Source organism: Chiloscyllium punctatum, chromosome 4 (genome assembly GCF_047496795.1).
Source record: "Chiloscyllium punctatum isolate Juve2018m chromosome 4, sChiPun1.3, whole genome shotgun sequence".
Lineage (NCBI taxonomy): Eukaryota > Metazoa > Chordata > Chondrichthyes > Orectolobiformes > Hemiscylliidae > Chiloscyllium > Chiloscyllium punctatum.
Window position 1 is genome coordinate 17,264,417 of NC_092742.1, and position 27,274 is coordinate 17,291,690.

The window sequence follows — 27,274 nt, forward strand, 5'->3', positions numbered from 1 at the left end:
TTTAAACATTGTCATTGTGCCTGCATCCACCACTTCCTCAGGAAGTTCATTCCACATGTGAACTACCCTCTGTGTAAAAAAAATTGCCCCTCATGTCTTATTTAAATTTCTCTCCTCTCATCTGGAAAATGCACCCCTAGTCTTGAAATCCTCCATCTTGGGGGAAAATAAAACCATCTCCCATTAACCCTATCTATACCCCTCATGATTTTATATAAGGTCATCTCTCAATCTCCAGTGAATCAAGTCCCAGCCTATCCAGCCTTTCTTTCTTACTTAAACCTTCCATACCTTTCTTTGGGCAGAGAAAAAGTAAAAAATATTGTCCTAAGATGCGCTGAACCTTCACCCCTGATTGGACTTTGTGGGTGAGTTTTATGTGTTGCATATCATAAAATTATGTTAAGCACAGTGTATATTCATGGTGAGAGAGTTAGAGGAGCCACACGGTGTATTCAGAAAAGTCCTTTCTGTGTTATGAGAGTCCAATGTCACAGGAGTCTGATATCCCTTCCAGTTTTCCTCTGCACTTTTCAGAGAAGAGCGCAAGATTTCTCTCAGTTTTCTGGCAAAAAAGATTATCCTTCAGGAAGCACCTATAGTAGACGGCTGTTTATCTCCATTGCCATTTGTGGGAGCGTACTGTGCACACATTGGCTACATCAGAACATAATTGATTTGACTAGAAAAAGGTTTGGGCATCCCAATGTTGTGAAGGGTGCTATATAAAGGCAAGTTCTTTTCTTCTGTTAGGCTGAACTTTTCTAACTTTAACCATCGTTTGGGGTGGGCAGGGTTGGAGTGAAACTAGTGATCAGCTGGTAAGCCCACAGTGAAGTGAAGCCAGCTTTAATATCTGGGTGTCATTGCCATCTCCTGTATGAATCACCCACCTAATCTCACAGGGAGTGAGGAAGCAGCAGGACTTCAAGATATCTGACTCGATACTGTAATAATACAGTAATGCAGCAGTCAGGGCAGGCTGAGGTGAGGAGGGAGAGTAGGTCCTGACTCCATTGTCAGGCCAAGAGCACACTTCCTCCTCCCAGTCCAATGAAGGAAGCCTTTTGGAAAAGAAAAGGTGGGAAATTGGCCATCCCATGTCCTGAGCAGGTTGGTTCCCCTGAAGAAATCCACATTAGGTGACGACCAAATAGACAATAGACAATAGACAATAGATGCAGGAGGAGGCCATTCAGCCCTTTGAGCCTGCACCGCCATTCAATATGATCATGGCTGATCTTTCCCAATCAGTATCCTGTTCCAGCCTTATCTCCATAACCCTTGACTCCACTATCTTTAAGAGCTCTATCCAATTCTTTCTTAAATGAATCCAGAGACTGGGCCTCCACTGCCCTCTGGGGCAGAGCATTCCACACAGCCACCACTCTCTGGGTGAAGTAGTTTCTCCTCATCTCTGTCCTAAATGGTCTACCCCGTATTTTTAAGTTGTGTCCTCTGGTTCGGCACTCCCCCATCAGCGGAAATATGTTTCCTCCTGCCAGAGTGTCCAGTCCTTTCATAATCCTATACGTTTCAATCAGATCCCCTCTCAGTCTTCTAAACTCAAGGGTATACAAGCCCAGTCGCTTCAGTCTTTCCGTGTAAGGCAATCCTGCCATTCCAGGAATTGACCTCGTGAACCTACGCTGCACTCCCTCAATAGCCAGAATGTCTTTCCTCAAATTTGGAGACCAGAACTGTACACAGTACTCCAGGTGTGGTCTCACCAGGGCCCTGTACAGCTGCAGAAGCACCTCTTTGCTTCTATACTCAATTCCTCTTGTTATGAAGGCCAGCATGCTATTAGCTGCACCTTGCTATCCAAGTGCCATCATCAGAACTTGAACATTTTGGGGATTCTTATGGATTCCAAAAACCTGCTACAGAAATGGTGTGGGTCAAAGGAAAGAATGCCCCCTCCATTTTGGCCACGCACACGTCCCATTCACCTCAGGCTGTGATGGGCATAGACCAAACCTTTCAACTACACGCTCAGCAAGTTAAACATCAGGGGACTGTTTCAGATTGCAGTGTGAGGTGTTGGGGGTGGATGTTAAACTAAAGAGATCATCAATCATTAGTGCCAGTACAACTCCCATTAATGACCTTAGCTGACCGAATCCAATGATTTGAATTAACTTGTGAATACATTTTCAAAACTTCACAACAGCTTTTGTTTCATAGTGGGACAGCAGAAATAGCGATGCATGTTTTTTTTTCCTTGCTTCAGTTTGTTTTTCAATTCTAACAATTGCTCTAAAATAGCTGAGATCATCAGTCAGCCGCAGTATCAAGAGACTGCCCGCGTCACCAGTTTGTTAATGATGGCTTAATGTGATAGAAAAAACATTCTGCCCTTTCGACTTCAAAGTCAGTCAAGTACATGGACTCAAATAACAAAAAAAAACCCAAAGCCCCAGGATACAGACTTTACAGCTTTTAAGGGGATAGATCCCGATTTCTTTGTGGTTTCTTTTTTGGTAGACCGGGATTAAATTTTGTTAAGTATTATTACTTATAGGAAATGGTGATTATTCTAACTTTCATGAGTTTCTCTCCCTCGCTTTTATATAATAATCTATCAGAATGGCTGATGACTGATCTTCTGTACTCTGTGGGTAGCACTCTTGCCTCTGAGTCAGAAGGTTGTGGGTCATCTCCCACATCAGGAGCACATAATGTCTGCTTGAAGTGCTTAACAGAAGGAGTGCGACACTGCCGGTAAAGTTGCTAGTGAAGCAATAGGCACAGCACTTTGACAAAAGCCTGATGCTCAAGGACCAGTTGTGCTTCTCATTTTGCTTCAGGTACCAACACCCTTCAACTCTGGTGCCTGCTACCATCAACTTACTCCTGATGCACTACCACTGCCAAAGTAGAATTGTCATCCTTGTGTTTAAATTCCATAATGACGTTTCCTCATTCAATCTTTTATCTCCAACAGATCTACAACTCCACTCGAATCCTCTGGTCTTCTGATGCCAGTCTCTTTTACACCCTGCCTTTCCAGTGCCTCACCATTAACTGCTGCCATCTGGGTCCCAAGACTGGGAAGGTCCTCCACAATACCTCTCCATCTCTACTCTAGGCCTTTCAGACCTTCCTTAAAACCCAACTCATTGACCAATCCTTTGGTGTGACATTTATATCTTCCTTTATGTTTACGCAAAGTCCCCAGGGATATCTCTCTCCATTAAATGTGTTTTAGAAAAACTTTGCGGTTCATGCATCCGCTCAAAAGGGTTTTGGAATTTTGACAAAATCAAGAAAGGGGAAAAACTGGGTGAGTTTGGGGTCTGTGTACTGACGGCCACACCTTTCTGGGTCCCTAAGATTTCCAAACGGCAGTGGTTTTCCTCAGAGCTGTACTGACCCCACTGGTGGAAATGACCATCAATGTCCATTAATGTGTAATTCCATGGATTTGATACTAAGTGGATTCAAGGTGGCACAGACGCAGACAACTTTATGCGAGCTCTCTACAGCAGATCTTATTCTCACATTTCTTAAAATCATTCTGCACATTTAAATCTCAATCTAAGTCTGTGAGAATTACTAACAATATTCACCTTCTTTGCAGCTGCAAGTTTCCATTCTTCCCTCTGTCCAATCACCCTATGATCTTTGTATGATATGATCTGCCTGTACTGCATACAAAACAAAACTTCGCACTGTACTTAGGTACATGTGACAATAATAAATCAAATCAAATTCTCTCCTTGCAAGTGTGCAAGGGGCCCAGTGGTAGAAAGTGATTTCCTCCAATTTACTTTAGATTGGCTTGTTTCTTAATATTTACTGGATTAGTGGTGCTGGAAGAGCACAGCAGTTCAGGCAGCATCCAACGAGCAGCAAAATCGACGTTTCGGGCAAAGGCCCTTCATCAGGAATAAAGGCAGTGAGCCTGAAGCATGGAGAGATAAGCTAGAGGAGGGTGGGGGTGGGGAGAGAGTAGCATAGAGTACAATGGGTGAGTGGGGAAGAGATGAAGGTGATATGTCAAGGAGGAGAGGGTGGAGTGGATAGGTGGAAAAGGAGATAGGCAGGTTGGACAAGTCCGGACAAGTCAAGGAGACAGTGCTGAGCTGGAAGTTTGAAACTAGGATGAGGTGGGGGAAGGGGAAATGAGGAAGCTGTTGAAGTCCACATTGATGCCCTGGGGTTGAAGTGTTCCGAGGCGGAAGATGAGGCATTCTTCCTCCAGGCGTCTGGTGGTGAGGGAGCGGCGGTGAAGGAGGCCCAGGACCTCCATGTCCTCGGCAGAGTGGGAGGGGGAGTTGAAATGTTGGGCCACGGGGCGGTGTGGTTGATTGGTGCGGGTGTCTCTGAGATGTTCCCTAAAGCGCTCTGCTAGGAGGTGCCCAGTCTCCCCAATGTAGAGGAGACCACATTGGGAGCAACGGATACAATAAATGATATTAGTGGATGTGCAGGTAAAACTTTGATGGATGTGGAAGGCTCCTTTAGGGCCTTGGATAGAGGTGAGGGAGGAGGTGTGGGCACTGGTTTTACAGTTCCTGCAGTGGCAGGGGAAAGTGCCAGAATGGGAGGGTGGGTCGTAGAGGGGTGTGGACCTGACCAAGTGGCGGAAATGTCGGCGGATAATTTGGTTTATGCGAAGGTTTGTAGGTTTCCGCCACCTCCAAAAAGACCCCACAACCAGGGATATATTTCCCTCCCCACCCCTTTCCGCCTTCCGCAAAGACCATTCCCTCCGTGACTACCTGGTCAGGTCCACACCCCCATACGACCCACCCTCTCATTCTGGCACTTTCCCCTGCCACTGCAGGAACTGTAAAACCTGTGCCCACACCTCCTCCCTCACCTCTATCCAAGGCCCTAAAGGAGCCTTCCACATCCATCAAAGTTTTACCTGCACATCCACCAATATCATTTATTGTATCCGTTGCTCCAGATGTGGTCTCCTCTACATTGGGGAGACTGGGCACCTCCTAGCAGAGCGCTTTAGGGAACATCTCAGAGACACCCGCACCAATCAACCAAACCGCCCCGTGGCCCAACATTTCAACTCCCCCTCCCACTCTGCCGAGGACATGGAGGTCCTGGGCCTCCTTCACCGCCGCTCCCTCACCACCAGACGCCTGGAGGAAGAATGCCTCATCTTCCGCCTCGGAACACTTCAACCCCAGGGCATCAATGTGGACTTCAACAGCTTCCTCATTTCCCCTTCCCCCACCTCATCCTAGTTTCAAACTTCCAGCTCAGCACTGTCTCCTTGACTTGTCCGGACTTGTCCGACCTGCCTATCTCCTTTTCCATCTATCCACTCCACCCTCTCCTCCTTGATCTATCACCTTCATCTCTTCCCCCACTCACCCATTGTACTCTATGCTACTCTCTCCCCACCCCCACCCTCCTCTAGCTTATCTCTCCACGCTTCAGGCTCACTACCTTTATTCCTGATGAAGTGCTTTTGCCTGAAACGTCGATTTTGCTGCTCGTTGGATGCTGCCTGAACTGCTGTGCTCTTCCAGCACCACTAATCCAGTATTTGCTTTCCAGCATCTGCAGTCATTGTTTTTACCTTGTTTCTTAATATTTTTCAGGTTAACAGTTTTGACAATGGTTGCCCCTTCATTGCCAGTTATATGACAGTTGGTTTCCCCCATTGGAAAATAACAGCACAGTGGTAACATTAATGGTTCAGCAATTCAGAGGCATGATTACTGCTCTGGGAATACAAGTTCAAACGCCATCATGGCAGCTGACAAATCTAGAGTGAAAAACTCAAGTCAGAGTGACCATGAAACAATCAGGAATGTGGTTGACTCTTAACTTCCCTCTGGATAGGCCTAGCATGTCACAAAGCTGGATCAACTGCCCCAAAAGAATCAAGGAAGAATTAAGTTAGATAGATCACTGGTATTGGCTCAGGCACCAGAAATGTCGGCAGCATACCCTGCCCAGTCCACCCTGTGAAGTCTTCCTTGTTTTTATCCGGGACTTTTGGCTAAAATTGGGCAAGCTTTTCCACAGTCTGGTGAAGCAACAGCCTGACATAGTCACGCTCAAATCATACCTTACAATGTCTGAAACTGCATCAGCACCTGGGAAGACAGCGCATAACGTACAGAATGTTTTTGAGATATAGTTTTTAGGGCTAAAGGGATCCAAAAAGAATGTGGAGGAAGTGAGAACAGGGTGCAGAGTTGAATGATCAGCCATGATCATACTGAATGATGAAGCAGGCTCAAAAGGCCAAATGGCCTACTTTTGTTCCTATTTTCTATGTTTCTATGCTTTGGCAGCAAAACACTCTGGCACTAATACTGAAGATTAAGCCAGACGTAGTTGGACCTCTAACCAAGCTGTTTGAGTCGAGTTCCAACACTGGTATCTACTTGCCAATGTGGTGAATTGCCAAGTATGAATTGCCTATGGAAAGCAGGGCAAATCCAACCAGCCTATTACTGCCACATCAGTCAATTCTCAATCATTCGCAAAGTCTTCCTATTGCCATAAATGTAAAATCTTGCTCTTATTCAGCACATTGTTGAAATAACTCCACAGAGGCAGATACCCCATCACCGAATCACACTTTATTTACACATGGAGAGGCCTTGACACTGATCCAGTTCCCTCAGAGCGAGCTCTCAGAGTGAAGAGGATGTCTGGCACTCCTTTTCTATCAGCCAGGGCTTCCCGAGTGGATCAGATTAACAGCCCCAATAAAGGAACTCATATTCTATGAGGTCCATCTGGCTGACCTCATTATAATCACTACTCTTTTATTACTGAAGGTCCGCTTTATTGCCAATTAGGTGTGGTCCCAGAAATAACTTAGGAAACACATGTGCTTTCTCACACAGCAATGTGATTTGATCGGATAATCTGCTTTAATGTTTGATTGAGGGATAAATGTTAGCCAGGACAATGGGTGTAGCAACTCTGTTCATCTTCAAAATAGTGCCTGAGGATTCCTTTCCATCCACCCAGAAAGGGTCTCATTTCAAGTTTCATCTGAAACCTTTTGGCACTTCAGACTGTGCAGCACTCCTTCGGTACAGCATTGGAGTGTCAGCCTTGATTTTGTGCTCAAAACTAGCTGAGAAACTTTACCTTTCTCACTCAGAAGCAATAGCACTGCCCAATAGCTAAGGCTGACACAAGTCCAAATTTGACTATTTGCTCTTTTCTTAATTTATCTCTAACTAAATCCAATCCTTTGTCTGCGATACTTCCAGCCTTACATTCCAGTATGCACCTATCTTCCACTATTCCTGCTCTTTCAATTATCAGTGTCTAATCTTTATGTAAATACTGAAGGAGGCATCTTAATTTCAGGAAACACCTCACCATCAACACTGTTGGTTAGCTCAGAAATCAACAAAACGTCTTTTCTTAAAAGGCCACTGCCCATGGAGTTGGCTCTAGTGTCTTTCTAACATTTGCTTGAAGGAAATGTGTGAATGGTCATCACAGTCATATGTGGGGTGGTACGGTGGCTCAGTGGTTAGCACTACTACCTCACAGTGCCAGGGCCCCGGGTTCAATTCCAGCCTCGAGTGACTGCCCGTGTGGAGTTTGCACGTGCTCCCCGTGTCTGCATGGGTTTCCTCCGGGTGCTCCGGTTTCCTCCCACAGTCTAAAGATGTGTAAGTTAGGTGGATTGGCCATGTTAAATTACCCATAGTGTTCAGAGGTGTGTAGGTGAGGTGCATTAGACATGGGGAATGCAGAGTTAAAGGGATAGAGTAGGGGGATGGGTTTGGGTGGGATGCTCTTCGGTGGGTTGGTGTGGACTTGTTGGGTCGAATGGTCTGTGGGGATTCTATATAAAAAATATTGAACCATGCAGATCAGGGTATGTGCTATTCGTAAATAAAACCAGACTGTAAATTTGCCTATGCAAAGTGGAATCATGTGAATATTTCAGTCAAGATGAGAGTGGTGCTGGAAAGGCACAGCAGGTCAGGCAGCATCCGAGGAGCAGGAAAATCGATGCTCCTGATGAAGGGCTCCTGCCCAAAACGTAGATTTTCCTGCTCCTCGGATGCTGCCTGACCTGCTGTGCTTTTCCAGCACCACTCTCATCTTGACTCTAATCTCCAACATCTGCAGTCCTCACTTTCGCCTCATGTGAATATTTACCACCTGACACAGAACTGGTAACAGCGAACATACTGTGATATACAACATCATGCAACTGGACTACATAACCTCAACATGCAGATTGGAAAAGTTACAGCTTTAAATGGTTGATCTATGGCCTGTACCATACAACCTGTCACACTTGAGCACTATTTGAAGTGGACAACTTGACAAAGGTGAAAGATGTAGGTGGTGTGTTTTTCCAGCATCACATTTTTCAACTCTAGTCTCTAACATCTGCAGTCCTCACTTTCTCCAACTTGCCATCATTGTAAAGATTAACAACAATTCATCATACATGCAATGCAATGTTGGTGCTTTCTTTCAGTTTTCTTTCACTGGACACTTTATCTAAAGAGGACCTGAGTTGCACTGGTCATGTAGGGTTACAGAACTATGTAGATAAAGGCCATTCAGCCCACTGTATGTCCATTAACTTTTTGAAAATGGTATCCCTTGCGTCTCACCCCTTGTTCATAAACCCCTGGACATTTCCCTCGCCATCTGTTTATCCTTTTGGAAGTGATTACTGAACCAGCTTGCTTTGTCTCTTAGACAATGCATAATAATTAACTTTAATCATCATGATACCTCTTTATTGTTCTTTGGGAGTAATAGTTACTCTGTTGCTTTAACTTCAGCATAGCTATCATTCTGTAATAATTTCATGTCTGCTTTGCCCTCTCTGCAAATAAAGAGTTACATCATGAAAATTCATTCATTTTTTAGTGATAAATTCTGTACAGACAGGACAGTCACCATCGTGCTCTTTGCTGACTTTTCAAAGAGTCCACAATCCAGTGAGCAGGTATAACTCTCATCCATTGTGGAGTGCTGGCCGATGTGAGGTGACTGTTTGAAAATCCTGATTTATTGAAAGTGCTCCTTCTGGCCCCTAAAGGAGACTGTGTTCCCTTGGCTTGAAAATATAATGTTCCTTGGGCAGCACTTAAAATCCACTTATCAATCAGTGAAAAACTTCAGGAGAGGCAGGCTTCCCCATTTTTTAATAACCTCAAATCCATAGCAAATGCAAAAGGTTTACTATTAATGATAACAAGGTCTTTGAGCTGATGATCTCAGGAGATTGATTACAGTGGGAAGAATACAAGTTGCTACGTGATCCAAAATTCTCATAGAAATCAAATTGCGCTTCATCTGGAGTGTTTACATAACAGAGAGAATCACAAACTCTAATGAAAAGCTGAAAACACAAGCTTGAGAAACCAGGGCGACAGAATAACCTGCCGCTCGACCCTAGAGGGAACAGTGGTGACTACGCTGCACTTTCAAACTGTTGAGCTTTCTCCTTTCATCACAAGCACTGCTCATCCCCAATGGAAAGATGGAGCTGCAGGATAGTGCCACAGGCCAGTCTTGGAGCTGTCCAAGGTTCTGTCTTTTGGATGAGGCATTAAACTGATGCCCACTTGGGAGAACATAAAATGTGCAGTGACGGTGCTTCGGGGAAACAACCCCAGTGCCTTTGTCAGTATTAAACCTTCAGGCAATACCCCGAAAGTCTAGGTCATTGGTTTCATTGTCTGTCTGTGTGGTTTTACAGTGTGCAAACTAGTTGTCGCAGGTCCTACATGCCAACACACAAGGGTAATTCAAAGACACTTTAATGTTTATAACATGTTTTGGGAAGTCTCTGGGGTGGTGAAAGGTGCAAAATAAATGCAAACTCTTCCCCCTTTCCTCTTTTCATTGCTGGAGAACTACAAAAGATACAATATGTTAAAGTCAAGTGAATTTATTCAGCAGAACTTACTGTCATGTTTGGACACTGACCTTGGACATGAAACACTTGTCCTTTTGGATGGAAATTGTTCTTCTCAACATTATGTCCACATTATGTTATAAAAAACATCACAGATCATTGTACCAAGCACCAGGTAACCCATTGTACTAAAAACCAGATAAAGGGCAATGAGGATTGCCTAGACCATAGCCTTTTAATCCATTTGCTGACAAATTCTGTTACCATCATTGCAGTTACTAATATTCTATGAACACCCATGATCACAAACCATCAATGTAAACTGCTTATCCAGGTTGAAAATTGGCACGTGTTTATCAATAAGAGTATTAAGCAATTGGCAAGGATGTGAGTGGATGGAATTAAAATACAGGTCAGGCATGTTATAAGTGTATGGAGGTACAGGCTTGAGGGACTAAAAGGCTATAGATAATTTTTAACCAACTTGTTCAGAGATACTGCACACCTCTGGAGGAGGTGAGACTGGAACCCGGCCCTCCTTGTCCAAAGATAAGAATGCTACTACTGTGCCACAAGAGCTCCAGGCTAAAAGGTCTACTCTTACAAACCTACACTTGAACAAAATCCTGATAAGCCTGCAACAGGTTTTACAATTAAATTTTCCATGTTCCCATTATGGGTCTTAACTCAGCAGAAATGATAAAATGGTTGGTATCAATATTGACTTCCTTTTGATTTAACTACTTTTTGCTCACCATTTATTTTGTCTCAGAATGACAGATGGGGAAATTATGATGTTTACTGGCTTTGAAGAAGGAAAACAGAAAAAGATTGTTCAACATGCCTCCAAGTGAAAGCGATACCTGAAATAAAACTGAAATTCCATTTTCAAAATGTTACATATTGGCAATTTGTATTCTTCCCACTGTAATCAATCTCCTGAGATCATCAGCTCAAATATCTTGTTATCATTAATAGTAAATCTTTTACATTTGCTATGGATTTGAGGTTATTAAACAATGGGGAAGTCTGTCTCTCCTGATGTTTTTCACTGATTGATAAGTGGATTTTAAGTGCTGCCCAAGGAACATGATGTTTCTAAGCCAAGGGAACACAATCTCCTTTAGGGGCCAGAAGGAGCACTTTCAGTAAATCAGGATTTTCATACAGTCACCTCACGTCGACCAGCACTCAACAATGGACGAGAGTTATACCTGCTCACTGGATTGTGGACTCTTTGAAAAGTCAGCAAAGAGCACGATGGTGACTGTCCTGTCTGTATAGAATTTATCACTAAAAAATGAATGAATATTCATGAAGTAACTCTTTATTTGCAGAGAGAGCAAAACAGACATGAAATTATTTCTGATTGATGGCTAGGCTGAAGTTAAGGTAACCAAGTAACTATTAATCCCTACAGAATAAAGACGTGTCACAAGGATTAAAATTAATTATTGTGCATTGTCTAAGAGGCAAAGCAAGCTGGTTCAGTAATCACTTCCAAAAGGATAAACAGATGGTGAGGGAAATGTACAGGGGTTTGTGAACAAGGGTGAGACTAACGGAATACCATTTTCAAAACGTTAATGGAGATACAATGGGTGAAATGACCTTTATCTGCATAATTCTGTAACCCTACATGACCAGTGCAATCCAGGTCCTCTTTAGATAAAGTGTCCAGTGAAAGAAAACTGAAAGAAATCACCAACATTGCATGGTTTGTACAATGGGTTGTTGTTAATATTGAATTACATGTCTACATCCACACCACTCAAATCAATAGCAGATATCCAGCAGCCAGAAGTGGAGGATAATTAGTTCTCACAGCATTCGTGATATCTCTGTGACAACAATCGAAAGCATTAGTGTAGAGAACTATAGTGCCACATAGGAACTGCAGTCCCTGAGTGGAGTTCCATTTGCTGGTGAGGACTGTATGTACCTCTGTATGAGTGCATATGTAGGTGTCTCTGTGGGTGTCTGCATGCTTCCTAGGTAAACACCATTACAGGTTGTTTTCATGTCACACTATTTTAGGCCTCACTATTGAATTACCACTAAAAGCGAATGCAATCAGATTAAAGGAAGACTTGCACTTTTACACCACCTTTTGACAGTATTAGAAGCACAGGTTCCTTTAAGAGTTCACCAGAAGATGTTGTCCAATCAAACTGCTCAGAAATGTTAATACAATTCTGGGGCAGGTGGGACTTGAATACAGGCCTCTTGTATCAGAGGGAGAGACACAACCACTGTGCCAGAAGAGGGCCCAAAATCAACTAGAACAGCTCTAGAGTTGATGGTGAAGAGGTTATGCTCAGTGATACTGAAGAACTGTTGTAATTTGTTCATTGTTTAAGTGGTCAAATGGATGATTTAGTGGCGGTTTCTTTTTAAAAACAAAGCTGGGCTCTTCATCAACTCAGGGGGCACACATTTAAGGTGAGGAGGGAAAGTTCAAAGGAGATGTGAGGGGCAAGTTGTTTGTACAGAGTGGCAGGAGTCTGGAATGTGCTGCTGGGAGTGGTGGTGGAGGCAGATACGATAGGGTATTTAAAGGGACTTTTAGATAAACACATGAATATGCAAGGAATGGAGTGATATGGACCAAGGGCAGGCAGAAGGAATTAGTTCAATTTGGCGTCATGTTTGACACAACATCATGGGTCGAAGGGCCCATTCCTGTGCTGTACTTACTGTTCTATGTTCTATCAACAGGTCCAGGTAGCAGTCAGAGTAGCAGTCATAATTTGCAACTGCCTACCTCTCTTCTACAGCTACATCTGTCCATTGGTCTCTTTGGAATGGCAGCACAAGGCATTCACCAGTAGCGTTGAAGCTTTCAGACTTAGGTGGCTACCCCTGGGACTGGTGCACATTAACTCCCTCACTAAAACTATTTTGCTTCAGTCACTCCCTTGCCTTCTCCCTTTTTGATTGTTTTTGTTATTGTTATGTTGACCTTGGTGGGCTGGGTTCTTCCCCAGTGGGAAAATAAAAACAGTTTTGCTTGGGGTGATTTGGAATTTGGTGGTGGCTTTCTTTGTTTTAAAAAGAAAGTGAAGTTTTCAGCAATCCTGCGTGACAGTAAAATATTGCGGTTCATAGGATCCCAGTTACAAATATCTATTATGTGGTGTTCTGCAATCCATGGGCCAGCTACACTTGAGATACTGAAGGGTACAACCCCTTTTTCTTCACTTTAAATATAACTGTCATTAGTCTTTTAGTCGTACTGTAGTCCCATGCTCCTAATCTTGAGGCACTTGGTGCAGATATGGGATGGGGAGGTCAGATGAGTTCCTTGTGGACCTGCTCTTGCACCTGCCCAGACTAGCCATCAACAGATCAAGGTAATGGGGTCATTTAGGGGGAGAGTCTTAATTCTCAACTGTCTGCCTCTCTTTCATTGTTACATCCATGCCTCAGTGTCTTTGGAGAGAATGGATGCAAAGTCCACTTATATCCTTGAGGGTTTTCAGAATAGGTGGGCACCAGAGGAGCTCAGATGCATTATTTCGTCCCCCTATGATATTTTGATTTATTACACACCCCTGAACAATATTTTCTCCCTTTGAGTTCCTTCTAATGTTGGTTATCATCACATTGCCCCTCAAAGTCGGCAGTTTTTGTTATTTGTTAAAACGCTGAGTTCTTCTCCAGTGGACGTCAGCTTCTGGACAGGCAAAGGGTCCAAAAGGGAAACTGGTGTTTGCGCTAAACTGCAAAGTTCAAATAACACCTTTATAAATCTCTGAAAGACCTTTTCTGCCTAATTTATCATTGGGATATCAGTCTGTGGAACGCCTTTCACAACCCCAGAATACCTCAAGTACTTTTGAAGGTGCTGCAGGAAATGCGACAACCATTTTATTGAACAGCAAAATCCCACAAACTACAATGTAATAACAAGAAGTTAACCTACTTAACTGGTGTCAATTGAGAGATAACTGTTTGCCAGGATGAGGTGAGCTCTTCTACTCTTCAAAATAATGGATCTTTTATGCCTACCCAAAAAAAAGCAGATTGGGCATGCACTGTAACAGCTCTTCTTAAAATTGGTCCCTCTGACCGTGCAGTACTCAATTAGTACTGCATCAGAGTGGAAGCTTCGATTTTGTTTGCCCTCACTGGAATCCTGGTACAAAGGCAAATGTCCTAAAAACTGAACCCCATCAGATCCATATACTGTAGCAGCAGCCCATCGTCTTCTTCCGAATGCAGCAAACACACCACAAATCAATCAAGGACTTCTGGACTGCTGAGAGTTTTTTCTCAAAGCATTGTGAAATGCTAACGATAAGCCTGCTAGATTTCTAAGTGTTACTCACCTCAGTCTCAGACACCGGCGTCTGGTCAATTCCTTTGGTTATAGAGGCCCAGGATCTGGCAGTGAGCATGCAGGCAAAGAGTGGGTACAGGTCCCCAGCCCCCAGCCTCCGGCTGTACATCTCGATGCCTTTCATGTCTGTTCTTATCAGAGAATGCCACAAGCGGCAGTAGTCGAGGCGGAACTCTTCGGTCAAGTTCTGGATAAAGCCAAGAATAAAACAGCAGTCAAGAGAAAGAGACAATCATTAGAACTGAGCATCAGTTTAGCATCAGAAGTGTTCAGAATCACAAAATTGATCTAGCACAGGAGGAGTCCTTTTGACCCACTGTGCCTGCACTAGTTCTCTAAATAAGAATATTACTTATTATCTACTGTTTTTCTTTTCCATAGCCTTGCACATTACTTGCATCTAAGTAATCATTCAGTGCCCCCTTTCATGCCTCAATTGAACCTACATCCACCACAGTTCCAGGCACGGCATTCCATCAGCTAAGTGTTTATATTTGTGCCTATTTTCAAATCACTTTAAATCTGTGCCCTCTGGTTCTTGGTCCTTTTACAAGTGAAGATAGTTCTCCCCTTGTATTCTATCAAGCCCCGTTCATGATTTTGAAACTGTCTTGTCAGATCTCCTATTCGCCTTCTTCTCTCCAAGGTGAACATTCCCACCTTCCTCAGTGTATCCTCATTGTTTAAGTTCCTCCTCCCTGGAACCATTCCTAAAAGGCATTTCTGCACTCTCCCCACACTTTCACATCCTTCCTACGATGTGGCGCCCATAACTGTACACAATACTCCAGCTGAGATCTAACAAGTATCTTTCTCCCAATAGCTTTATGCATACACTTAGGGTTTCCAACTATAATGAAATCTATTGCTGGAGATTAAATCAGGCCCCCTAGCCTACACTCCAGTCAGTCAGCCCATGGCCAGCCACATCCACTGTGACACACTGTCTTCCACCATCGACTGGCAAGCAAAGAGAGTCTTTGCCAAATAGGGTGAAGCCTGACCATCAGCAAGAAAAGCATTTGTTTTCCTGTGCTCAATATTTTTACAACTGGTAGAGCAAAATGTTTAAAAATAATGACTTTTTTTTGTAATTTTCTTCAATGTGCCTATGGTGTATCTCCACTACTGTGCACACTGTAGCACCTTGGGAGACTGCCCTTTGACACCAGGTCAATTCGGAAGAGTGAGGAAATGTAAATGCAATAGGTCTTCAAACCTTTATATAGAAATTACTCACAGAATTAAACTAGTCAGCTCAACTGGCTTATGCAGTTATTTTAGCAGATTAACTCTCTCACCATCTCCTTTCTGCCTTGTGTACCTGTCTTTAAAGACAACCCCAATTCTCCTCTACCATTCCGTAAGCAGCTGATTCCACATTTGAACCATCCTCTCAGTGTCTGGTAAACTCTTCATCAGATTTATTACTGAATACCTTATATTGATGGCATTTAGTTTTGAATTATTCCATCTTCCCTACGCTTGTATGAACTTCTGCTAGATACAAGACAGATTGATAAATCTGCTGCAGCACCATTAGCAGAACAAGGATGAACCCTTTTCCAGATCAGTGAATATCCCATCTTTTTTCAATAGATGCAAATATCAAACACAATGCAAACAGATTTGAGGCAAACATGATTACATCTTTGGTTATTATTTTTGTATCTTAACGCACATCAAAGGGTGAAAAGTTCGGATCAGTTGATAATAGTGTTGGAACAGGCCAAGAATGAGTTCAGCAACCATCAACTGGAAAACACAACTTCAGCTTGAACATGGGTAAATCTAAAACTACACTGCGACTCATCAGACAGTGGTCAATCTATGGAATAGATTCCCTGCAATGATGAAGGAAGTTGCTTGTTTTGATTCATTTAAATGTAAATGAGGAAGGCCTTTTTTCAGAAGTAACATTTTGGTGTGGAGTATCTGACAAACCTGAGGTAATGTACATGATGAGTGTTGGGAATTGGGCAAGTTTATCTACTTTGCTTCAATGTCTACCCTGCGCTCACCCTCACATGGTCCATCGCTGATGACTCCCTTCCCTTCCTCGACATCTCTGCTTCCATTTCTGGGGGTAGGTTGGTCACCACTATCCACTACAAACCCACTGAATCCCACAGTTAGCTTGACTATACATCCTCACACCCCACTTCTTGTAAAGATTCTATTCCATTCTCCCAGTTCCTCTGTCTCCATCGCATCTGTTCTGATGATGTCAATCTTGACAAGAGGGCATCTTCTTTGTCAACTAAGGATTCCCCAGCACTATTGTTGACAGGGTCCTTGGCCGGGTCTGACCCAAGTCCCAACCTTCAGCCCTCACACCCTCTCCTCCCTCCCACAACAGCGATAGGGTCCCCCTTGTCTTCACCTACCACCCCACCAGCATCCACAGCCTTGGGATCATTAGCTGTCATTTCCGCCACCTTCAGTGGTATGCCACCACCTGACACATATTCCCTTCCACTCCCTTGTCAGCCTTATGCAGGGACCATTCCCTCCGGAACACCCTATTTCATTCCAATAAATGCTGGCCTACCAGGGACATCCCTGTCCCACAAGTGAATTAAAAAAAAACAAAAATGGCCACACATGTCAATCCATCATTGTGAAGCTTGAAAACATGTGATGGGGTGGGGTGTGTTGTGCATATGCGTGTTGTGTACATGTTATGTGTGTGTGTGTGTGTGTACGCGCACACGCTTGTATTTGTCTTGTAGTTGTCTGTGTGTTGCATGAGCTTTGGGAAGTGGTGAAATTACAGTTTCACCTTTCTGGTCCACTAGACTGTGTTTGGGGGTTCGCCTCCAGGCAATGGCTGGAGTTTGGCCTCATCAGGAGTCAATCCACCATCTCAGAGATCCTGTTGGCATCATCAATTCAGCCAAAGTGTGGACATTATTGGAACATGCCAAAGTAAGATTCCCTGATTTTATTCCCCACCCCTGCTTTCAAACCTCTAACTTCAGGATTGGGATGAGTCAAAATCTTCATTATGAAGAGGCTAGCAGAACAGTAAAAGGCAAGCCATATGAATCTTGGTTCCCTTATCATCCAGCAATGCCCATTAACTCTCACAATAAAAAATCCTGGCTGTTTGCTCTTCAAGATAAGAATCACAAGGCGGGATATGGGCCAGGTGCTAGCAGGTGGGACTAGATTGGGTTGGGATATCTGGTCGGCATGGACAGGTTGGACCGAAGGGTCTGTTTCCATGCTGTGCATCTCTATGACTCCAAATGTACGCCACCAGGAGTTCCTGCTACAGCACCACCTTTTCAGGATATACTCTCATTTTTCTGCTCCAAAGTACCTGACTGACAAGCACCTTGAAGGTAACAACATTCTCCTCTCACTGACTCTGTCGGTCTGCCGAAAATTGATCAGTAAACATTGATCTGTTCTGTGTTACCTTCTGAAAAGAGATATCCCAGGTAAAACTGAATGCACTTAATAGTTTGAAACTGTCAAATATAGCAACCACTGGTACTCTGCTCTCTGAATGATACCATTGATACAGATTGCTAGTTTGACAGACAATAGGTTGTAGTTGCTCAACTACTTACTCTGTTACATACTGCAGGCAATCATAGGGCTTCTACATCACATTTTATCTCAGCAATCACATTTGACAGAAAAACCCTGATTAGTGCTATGCAGAGGCCCCCTAGGAGTAGTCAGGATATGGGGGAGAAAATAAATCAGAAGACAGAAAAGGCATGTAAGAAAAGCATTATTACAATAATCACAGGGGACTATCAATATGCAGGTGCACTGCAAAATCAGGTTGGTTATGGATCTTAAGAAAAGGAATTTGTGGAGTATTACGAGATGATTTTTTTGGAGCAGCTTGTGGTAGAGTACACTAGGGAACTGGTAATTCTGGGTTGAGAGTGTCATGCTGGAAAAGTACAGCAGGTCAGACAGCATCTGAGGAGGAGAATCGACATTTCAGGCATAAGCCCTTCATTAGGAATGAGGCTTGTGAGCCAAGGGGGTAGAGAGATAAATGCGATAGGGGCGGGGCTGGGGGGGGGGGGGGGGGAAGGGAGCTGAGAGTGTAGGGGTATGGTGACAGGTAATTCTGGATTGAGGCAGACTTGATCAGGGAGCTTAAGGTGATGGAACCCCAACGGACCAATGACCATAATATGATAGAATTCACCCTTGACAGGGAGACATTGGAATCAGATTTAACAGCATAACAATTGAGTAAAGGTGACTACAATGATGTGAAGGAGGAGCTGAGCAGAATTGATGGGAAGGGGAGCCTAGCAGGCAAGTCAGTGAAGCAGCAATGGCAGGAGTTTCTGGAAATAATTTGGGAGGCACAGCAGAAATTTATTCCAAGGAAGAAGAAAGAAAGGGGAGGATGAGACAATCATGGCTGACATGAAAGTCAGGGCAGCACAAAAGTTAAAGAACAAAGTTACACTGTGGTGAAGGTTAGTGGAAAGCCAGAGGATTGAGATACCTTTAAAAATCAGCAGAGGACAATCAAAAACACAATAACAGGGAGAAGATAAAATATGAGAGTAAACTACTAGGAATATAAAAGACGATTGCAAGAGTTATTTTAGATAGATAAAAGGTAAGAGCGAGGTAAGAATGCACTGTTGCCGATTGGCTGTTGGAAAATTAGGCTGGAGCAGTAATAATTAGATTAGATTACCTACAGTGTGGAAACAGGCTCTTCGGCCCAACCAGTTCACACCGACCCTCCGGAGTAACCCACTTCCCTCTGACTAATCCACTAACACAATGGGCAATTTAGAATGGCCAATTCACCTGACCTGCACATCTTTGGACTGTGGGAGGAAACCAGAGTACCCGGAGGAAACCCATGCAGACACGGGGAGAATGTGCAAACTCCACACAGTCTGAGGCTGGAATCGAACCTGGGACCCTGGTGCTGTGAGGCAACAGTGCTAACCACTTTGCCACCGTGCCGCCCTTGGGGAATGAAGAAATGGCAGAGGAACTCAATAGCTACTCTGCATCACGCTCCAGGCTGGAAGACACCATTAGCATATCAGAACTTCAACTGAGTTGAAGGCAGGGCTGAGTGTAGTATTTAACATGAAGGAGGAGGTGCTGGGGAAGCTGAGAGGTTTGAAGATGGATAAATAAAATGAACCAGATGGACTACACCCCAGAACTCTGACAGAGATAGCTAAGGAGATTATGATAGCATTGGTGGTGATCTTTCAGGAATCACTAGTGTCAGGGAGAGTGCCAGAGGACTGGAAATTGTCTAAAGCAATACCCCTTTCGTAAAAGGAATGGAGGCAGAAGACAGGAAATTTAGGCCAGTTAACCTGATTTCAGTCGTTGGTAGGACGTTGGAGTTTTTCATTTTGGATGAAATTGCAGAAGTGCTTGGTAAAATAGACAAGTCTATTAGAATTCCTTGAGGAGGTAAGGAGCACGTTACATGAAGGTAAGTCAGTGAACATGATCTATTTGGATTTCCTGAAAGCGTCTGACAAGTTGCCTCAGAGGAGGCTGCTAAACAAGATAAGAGCCCATGGTGATAATGGGCAAGGTACTGGCAATGATAGAAGATTAGCTGATTGACAGAAGGCAGAAAGTAGAGATGAAAAGGTCTTTTTCAGGATGGCAACTGGCGAGCAGTGGAGTTCCACAGAAGTCCTTTTTGGGACCACAACTATTCATGTCATACGTTAACAATCGGGACGGAGGATCTGAGGGCACTGTTGCTAAGTTTCCGGATAATACAAAGATGGATCGAGAGGCAGGTAATGTTGAGGAAGCAGGGAGGCTGCAGAAGGACTTGGACAGGCTAGAAGAGTTGGCAAGAAGTGACAGATAGACTATAGCATAACAAAGTATGAGGTTATGCACTTTGGTAGGAAGAATAGATGTGTAGACTGTTTTCTAAATGACGAAAGGCTTCAGAAATCTGATACACAAAGTGGACTTGGGAGTCCTATATCAGGATTGTCTTTAGCTTAGCATGTAGGTTCAGTTGGCAGTCAGGAAGGCAATTACAATGTTCGCATTCATTTTGAAATGGCGAGAATACATGAGCAGGGGCGTAAGGCTGAGGCTGTAGATGGCTCTGGTCAAACCACATTTGGAATATTGAGAGCAGTTGTGGACCCCATATCTAAGGAATGATGCGCTGACTTTGGAGGGGCTCCAGAGGAGGTTTACTAGTATGATTCCAGGAATATAGGGTTTTCGTATGAGGAGCAGTTGAGGACTCTTGGTCAGTACTCAATGAAGTTGAGAAGAATGAGGGGAGATATGATTGAAAGTTACAGAATACAAAGAGACCTGGATAGAGTGGACATGGAGACGATGTTTCAACTAGGAGGAAAGACTAGGACCAGAGGGCACAAACTCAGAGTGAAGGAATGACTCTTTCAAACTGAGATAAGGAGGAATTTCTTCAGCCAGAGAGTGGCTGATCTATGGAACCCAATGCCACAGGGTTGTGAAGGCCAAGCCATTGAACATATTTAAGACACAGATAGATAAGTTCTTGATTGGTAAGGGGATCAAAGGTTACAGGGAGAAGGCAAGAGAACAGGGTTAAGAAACGTATCAGCCATGATTGAGTGGTGAAATAGATTCAGTGGGCCCAATGGCCTAATTCAGCTCCTATTTCTTATGGTCTTGTGGGCGTTAATGTGATTTCTTGAGGTTAGATGATGGCAGTGAAGGAAGTTGAGATTGGAACATATTTTCAAGTTCCTAACTCCAATGCAGAAGTGACACAAATGCTGCCACTTTTACTCACTTTTTAAATGTACTTTGGTTTGAACATGTGCTGCCTGACATGTGATACATTTTTTTATATAGATGTTCTGCAATATTATATATTTCAAAAGAAACTCCTCACATATACGCATGGATGCCATAATCTATGCAGCCTGTCTGAAAGTAAGTATTCACTGGATTCCAGCAGCATGCTAGAGCAATCCTGTCCTCTGATGGAGACAGACCAGCTCACACTGCAAACCAACCAGTCTGATGATATTCATTAAAACACGCATATTATGACAGCAGGAAACCAGGAAAGTTTCATAAAAATCTAATTTATCCTAAAGATAAATCTCTTTCAAGTGAAAGTTTTCGAATGACTAGCTTAGCTGTTCCTGAAATAATGCCAGGGAACAGCTCCTTGGCACTCAATGTTACCCTTGGCCTTCTGGGTAGTGTTCATGCCTCCAAGTCAGAAATGTGTAGGTTCAAGCTCTGGTTCTGAGAATTGAGCACATAATCTGCTGACACTTGAGTATGTAGATGTGATCCAAAACTAAGGGCCTGCTCTCTGAAATGGATTTACAATTATCCTGTGGCATTATTTGAAGAAGAGCAACTAAGCTCCTTTTATCCTTGCCAACATTTATCTCTCAACCAATAAAATAACCATGTAGTTGGAACCGTGAGGACTACATACAGAAGGATCCAGGTAGAGGAGGCAGAATGTTAGCTGCTTTTCAATGTGGTAGGAGATTTATATCCATGATACTCCAGGCATGAACAACAGACAGGCTTGAAGGGCTTGCTAATCACCTCCCACTAACATCTCCTGAATGTCAAATGTATGCTTACATCACACAGCCTTAACACCGATATCAGCAGGTTATTGTCTCAGACAGTCAGATCCTGGATCTCCTGACGAGGTTAACCCTATAAATGGAATTACTTTCTGTTTTACCTCCAAACCAAAACAGCCGTAATCCTGCTCTCTGAACTGCGCCCCCCCAGTCTCCAAAGAAAACACATCATTTTCCAAACAAGCTAGCAAGTCACCAGTTGTTGAACTCAAGGGTCCTGTGTGAAACCTTTTTTTCGCAATATGCTGATGACTTTGCGCTGCTATCAGTCTGTTCAATAGTTTAAGTACATGAGTTTAATGTAAAATTGGTTAGTTGAATTTCATAGCCTATTTGAGCTGTTCATTGTTTCTTTCACTCTGTCAGCTGTTGGAGTGTCAAGCCAGCTCATTCTCAGCTTCTAGTTGGTAATTCCTAAGTCAATGCAGAAATGCTAAAAACTTTCCATAAGGCTGAAATTCAAAATAAAATATCTACAACTTCCATTTAGTCCAGGGTCCCTAAAATGCCTGTGTAAAAGCAATTTATAAAATCCTCAAATACCTGTGTGACTGTTTCAAATCCATTCTCTAATGTATACTCAAGGGCTCACAGAATCCTTTGATTGTCAAGAATTGATAGTTGAAATCTCTCTAAAAGACACACAGGACCTACGTATATAACTTTGCCGCATAACAAAAGGATTCACAGGATTTAAGAAATGAGTTTTCCACATGACACAAGGCACCAAAAAGTCAACACAGCCAGCCCTCAATCCAAGATCTCCACTGTCTCCAAGGAACTGTCGCGATCAACTCCTGCATCTTGATTTATTTCGCTTTTCTTATTACTTGTACAGTTCTGCGATGGAGTGAAGAAGGTTGAAATTGAGAATCACTGAACAGAAACTGGAAAGGATGAACTCAACTTGTCAACATCTCTAAATCTTTAGTTAGGAGATTTTCACTTGCAAACCATACACGTAAGCCATCACCTTACACCAAAACCAAACATCTCTGCTTCTGCCACATGGACAGCTGGTAAAGTCTTTCGAGTATTGATTTATTTAAACAAAAATCAAAAGAAATGTGGATTCTGGAAATCAGAAACAAAAACAGAATGCAGCAGTGGAGTCGGGGGGGGCTTCCTGGTTACAGGGAGAGTGTGGGTCCTGCATGACACTCTTGGTGGAGGTGGTGGAGAGAAGATGGACTTTCTCTCATCTTTCTGTTTATATTCTTTCTATTCTTTAAGTATTAGAATGGCGCCAGATTGTGGCGACAGTTGAAGCTTATTATTGTATTTTACCGTGTTGTTCACTGTACAGTACAACTGACAATAAATCATCATTCTTAAAAGTTGCTAGAAAAATTCAGCAGGTCTGGCAGTATCTGTGGACAGAAAGCAAAGTTAAGGTTTCAGGTCCAGTGACTTTTATTCAGACTAGAAGAAGAGTCACTAGACCTGAAATGTTAACACTGATTTATTTTTCTCTTCTTTCTTTCTTGTTTTCTCTCCTTTCTTTTTTCCTCCATCACCCTCTCTCTGCGATATGTTTTCTTCACTTTGCAGTGCATTCAAAGCTGCCAGATTTGCAAATGCTATGTCTTTGCTCATTTTTTCCAGAGGGCAGCTTTGGATTCAGATGCTACCTACAGCACGAGGGAAGCCTGCTATTAGAACTGCTCTGAATGCTGGAGCAGTCCTGCCTCTCGTGTCACCTTCTGCTCTCCCACAAGAGAACGGCTGGGAATTACCAGCTCAGCCCACACATGTTCAAAGTAGTTGTGCTCAGCTGGAGAGGCCAGTCTCAGGTGTGAGGGGCAGCGGTGAATGCAGGAACGGTTGTAAACCTGGATTCCAAACACAGAGGAAAACTCACTTTAGACCGAGACCCCATTGAGACTGGGCCTCTTGAAAAAAAACACTTCCAGAAAACAAGCTTCAGGTCAGCGCACACACACAAATCCCCTGTTCATTGCTAACGGCTGAATGATCACCCCAGTAGCATTTAAATAGCAAGAAATACATCTGTGCATCGCTTCAACACACAGCAGCGTGCAGCTGGTAATTCAACGAAGATGTTTGACTGGGCCAGCACAGTCTTATTTACTAGTGAAATCGAATGAAGCAGTCAAGTTAAATGGGCTCCCCCAATGTTTAAAGGACATAGAATCACAGATCATAGAATCCCTACAGTGCGGAAACAGGCCATTCAGCCCAGTATCCTTGGGGAGAGGTTTGCTAGTGCTCTTGGGGGGTGTTTAAACTAACTCTGCAGGGGCATGGGAACCTAGACTGTAGCTTTAGGGTGCAGGACGTGGAGTGTAGGGAGGTTAGGAATATGGCATGAATCTCAAAGAAGAGTGCCTGTAAACAGGAAGGTGGCTTGAAGTGTGTATACTTCAATGCAAGAAGTATACGAAATAAGGTAGGTGAACTTGCAGTGTGGATTGGTACCTGGGATTTCGATGTTGTGGCTATTACGGAGACGTGGGTAGAACAGGGACAGGATTGGCTGTTGCAGGTTCCAGGATTTAAATGTTTTAGTAGGGTCAGAGGTGGGGGTAAAAGAGGGGGAGGTGTGGCATTGCTTGTCAAAGATAGTATTACAGCGGTGGAAAGGACGATGGACGAAGACTCGCCATCTGAGGTAGTTTGGGCTGAGGTTAGGAATAGGAAAGGTGAGGTCACCCTGTTAGGAGTTTTCTACAGGCCTCCTAATAGTCCTAGAGACGTAGAAGAAAGGATTGCGAGGATGATTCAGGAGAAGAGTGAAAGTAATAGGGTGGTTGTTATGGGGGACTTTAACTTTCCTGATATTGACTGGGAAAGCTATAGCTCGAGTACGTTAGATGGGTCGGTGTTTGCCCAATGTGTGCAGAAGGGTTTCCTGACACAATATGTAGACAGGCCAACAAGAGGTGAGGCCATACTGGATTTGGTTCTGGGTAACGAACCAGGCCAGGTGTTAGAATTGGAGGTAGGTGAGCACTTTGGGGACAGTGACCACAATTCGGTGACTTTTATTCTAGTGATGGAGAGGGATAAGTGTGCACTGCAGGGCAAGAGTTACAGCTGGGGGCAGGGAAATTATGATGCGGTGAGGCACGACTTAGGATGCGTGGCTTGGAAAAGTAGGCTTCAAGGCAAGGGCGCAATTGATATGTGGAGCTTGTTCAAGGAGCAACTATTGAGTGTCCTTGATAAGTATGTACCTGTCAGGCAGGGAGGAAAGGGTCGTGTGAGGGAGCCGTGATTTAATATGAAATTAGAATCCCTTGTTAATGGGAAGATGGCGGCCTATGTAAAGATGAGGCGTGAAGGTTCAATTGGGGCGATTGAGAGTTATAAGGTAGCCAGGAAGGACCTGAAGAGAGATCTTAGAGCAGCAAGGAGGGGACATGAAAAGTCCTTAGTTGGTAGGATTAGGGAAAACCCTAAGGCTTTCTATAGGTATGTCAGGAATAAAAGAATGACTAGGGTAGGAATAGGTCCAGTCAAGGATAGTAGTGGGAAGTAGCGTGTGGAGGCTGAAGAGATTGGGGAGACACTGAATGAATACTTTTCATCAGTATTCACTCAGGAACAGGACATTGTTGCCGATGTGAATACTGAGTCACAATTAATTAGAATGGACGGCTTTGAGGTACGTAGGGAAGATGTGTTGGAAATTCTGGAAAGGGTGAACACAGATAAGTCCCCTGGGCCTAATGGCATTTATCCTAGAATTCTCTGGGAAGCAACGGAGGAGATTGCAGAGCCATTGGCCTTGATTTTTATGTCCTCGTTGTCTACAGGAATAATGCCAGAAGACTGGAGGATAGCAAATGTGGTTCCCTTGTTCAAGAAGGGGAGTAGGGATAACCCTAGTAACTATAGGCCGGTGAGCCTCACTTCTGTTGTGGGCAAAGTCTTAGAGAGAATTGTAAGGGATAGGATTTATGAACATCTGGATAGGAATAATGTGATCAAGGATAGTCAGCATGGTTTTGTGAAGGGCAGATCGTGTCTCACAAACCTTATTGAATTCTTTGAGAAGGTGACTAAGGAGGTAGACGAGGGGAAAGCGGTAGATGTGGTATATATGGATTTTAGTAAGGCATTTGATAAGGTTCCCCATGGTAGGCTACTGCATAAAATACGGAGGTATGGCATTGAGAGTGAGTTGGAGGTTTGGATTAGGAATTGGCTGGCTGGAAGAAGACAGAGGGTAGTAGTTGATGGTAAAGGTTCATCTTGGAGTGCAGTTACTAGCGGTGTTCTGCAAGGATCTGTTTTGGGACCATTGCTGTTTGTCATTTTTATAAATGACCTGGAGGAGGGGCTTGAAGGCTGGGTGAGCAAGTTTGCGGATGATACGAAAGTCGGTGGAGTTGTTGACAGTGAGGAAGGATGTGGCAGGTTACAGCGGGATATAGATAAGCTGCAGAGCTGGGCAGAAAGGTGGCAAATGGAGTTCAATGTGGGTAAGTGTGAGGTGATTCACTTTGGTATGAGTAACAAAACGATGGGGTACTGGGCTAATGGTCGGATACTTGGTCGTGTGGATGAGCAGAGGGATCTTGGTGTGTCCATGTACACAGATCTCTGAAAGTTGCCACCCAGGTAAAAAGTGCGGTGAAGAAGGCATATGGCGTACTGGCTTTTATTGGTAGAGGAATTGAGTTCCGGAGTCCTGAGGTCATGTTGCAGTTGTATAAGACTCTGGTGTGGCTGCATCTGGAGTATTGTGTGCCTCCACATCCTATAGGAAGGATGTGGAGGCACTGGAACGGGTGCAGAGGAGGTTTACCAGGATGTTGCCTGGTATGGTAGGAAGATCGTATGAGGAAAGGCTGAGGCGCTTGGGTCTGTTTTCATTGGAGAAAAGAAGGTTTAGGGGTGACTTGATAGAGGTGTACAAGATGATTAGGGGTTTAGATAGGGTTGACCATGAGAACCTTTTTCCACGTATGGAGTCAGCTATTACGAGGGGGCATAGCTTTAAATTAAGGGGTGGTAGGTATAGGACAGATGTTAGGGGTAGATTCTTTACTCAGCGAGTCGTGAGTTCATGGAATGCCCTGCTAGTAGCAGTGGTGGACTCTCCCTCTTTATGGGCATTTAAACAGGCATTGGATAGGCATATGGAGGATAGTGGGCTAGTATAGGTTAGGTGGGCTTGGATTGGCGCAACATCAAGGGCCAAAGGGCCTGTACTGCGCTGTATTTTTCTATGTTCTAAGTCCACACTGACCCTTCAAACAATAACCCACCCAGACCCATTCCCCTACACTATTCCTCGAAATTTACCCCTGACTTATGCACCTAACCGACACATCCCTGAACACTTTGGGCTATTTTAGCATGGCCAATTCACCTAACATGCACACCTTTGCACTGTGGGAGGAAATTGGAACACCCAGATGAAACCCATGCACACAGTCGCCTGAACTGGAATTGAACCCGGGTCCCTGGTGCTGTGAGGCAGCAGTCCTAACCATTGCCGCCCACATGTCAAGGGGCTGGGGA

At 43.9% G+C, this 27,274-nt stretch overlaps 1 protein-coding gene across 1 annotated transcript in view; it reads right to left on the reverse strand.

Annotated features, from left to right (window-relative positions):
- Positions 1–27,274, reverse strand: part of adck1 (aarF domain containing kinase 1) — a 567,898-nt gene that overhangs the window by 130,771 nt on the left and 409,853 nt on the right. Inside the window, exon 9 of the mRNA XM_072568152.1 lies at positions 14,170–14,367. Within this exon, the coding sequence (XP_072424253.1) occupies positions 14,170–14,367 (198 nt within the window). The remainder of the gene's footprint in view (positions 1–14,169; positions 14,368–27,274) is intronic.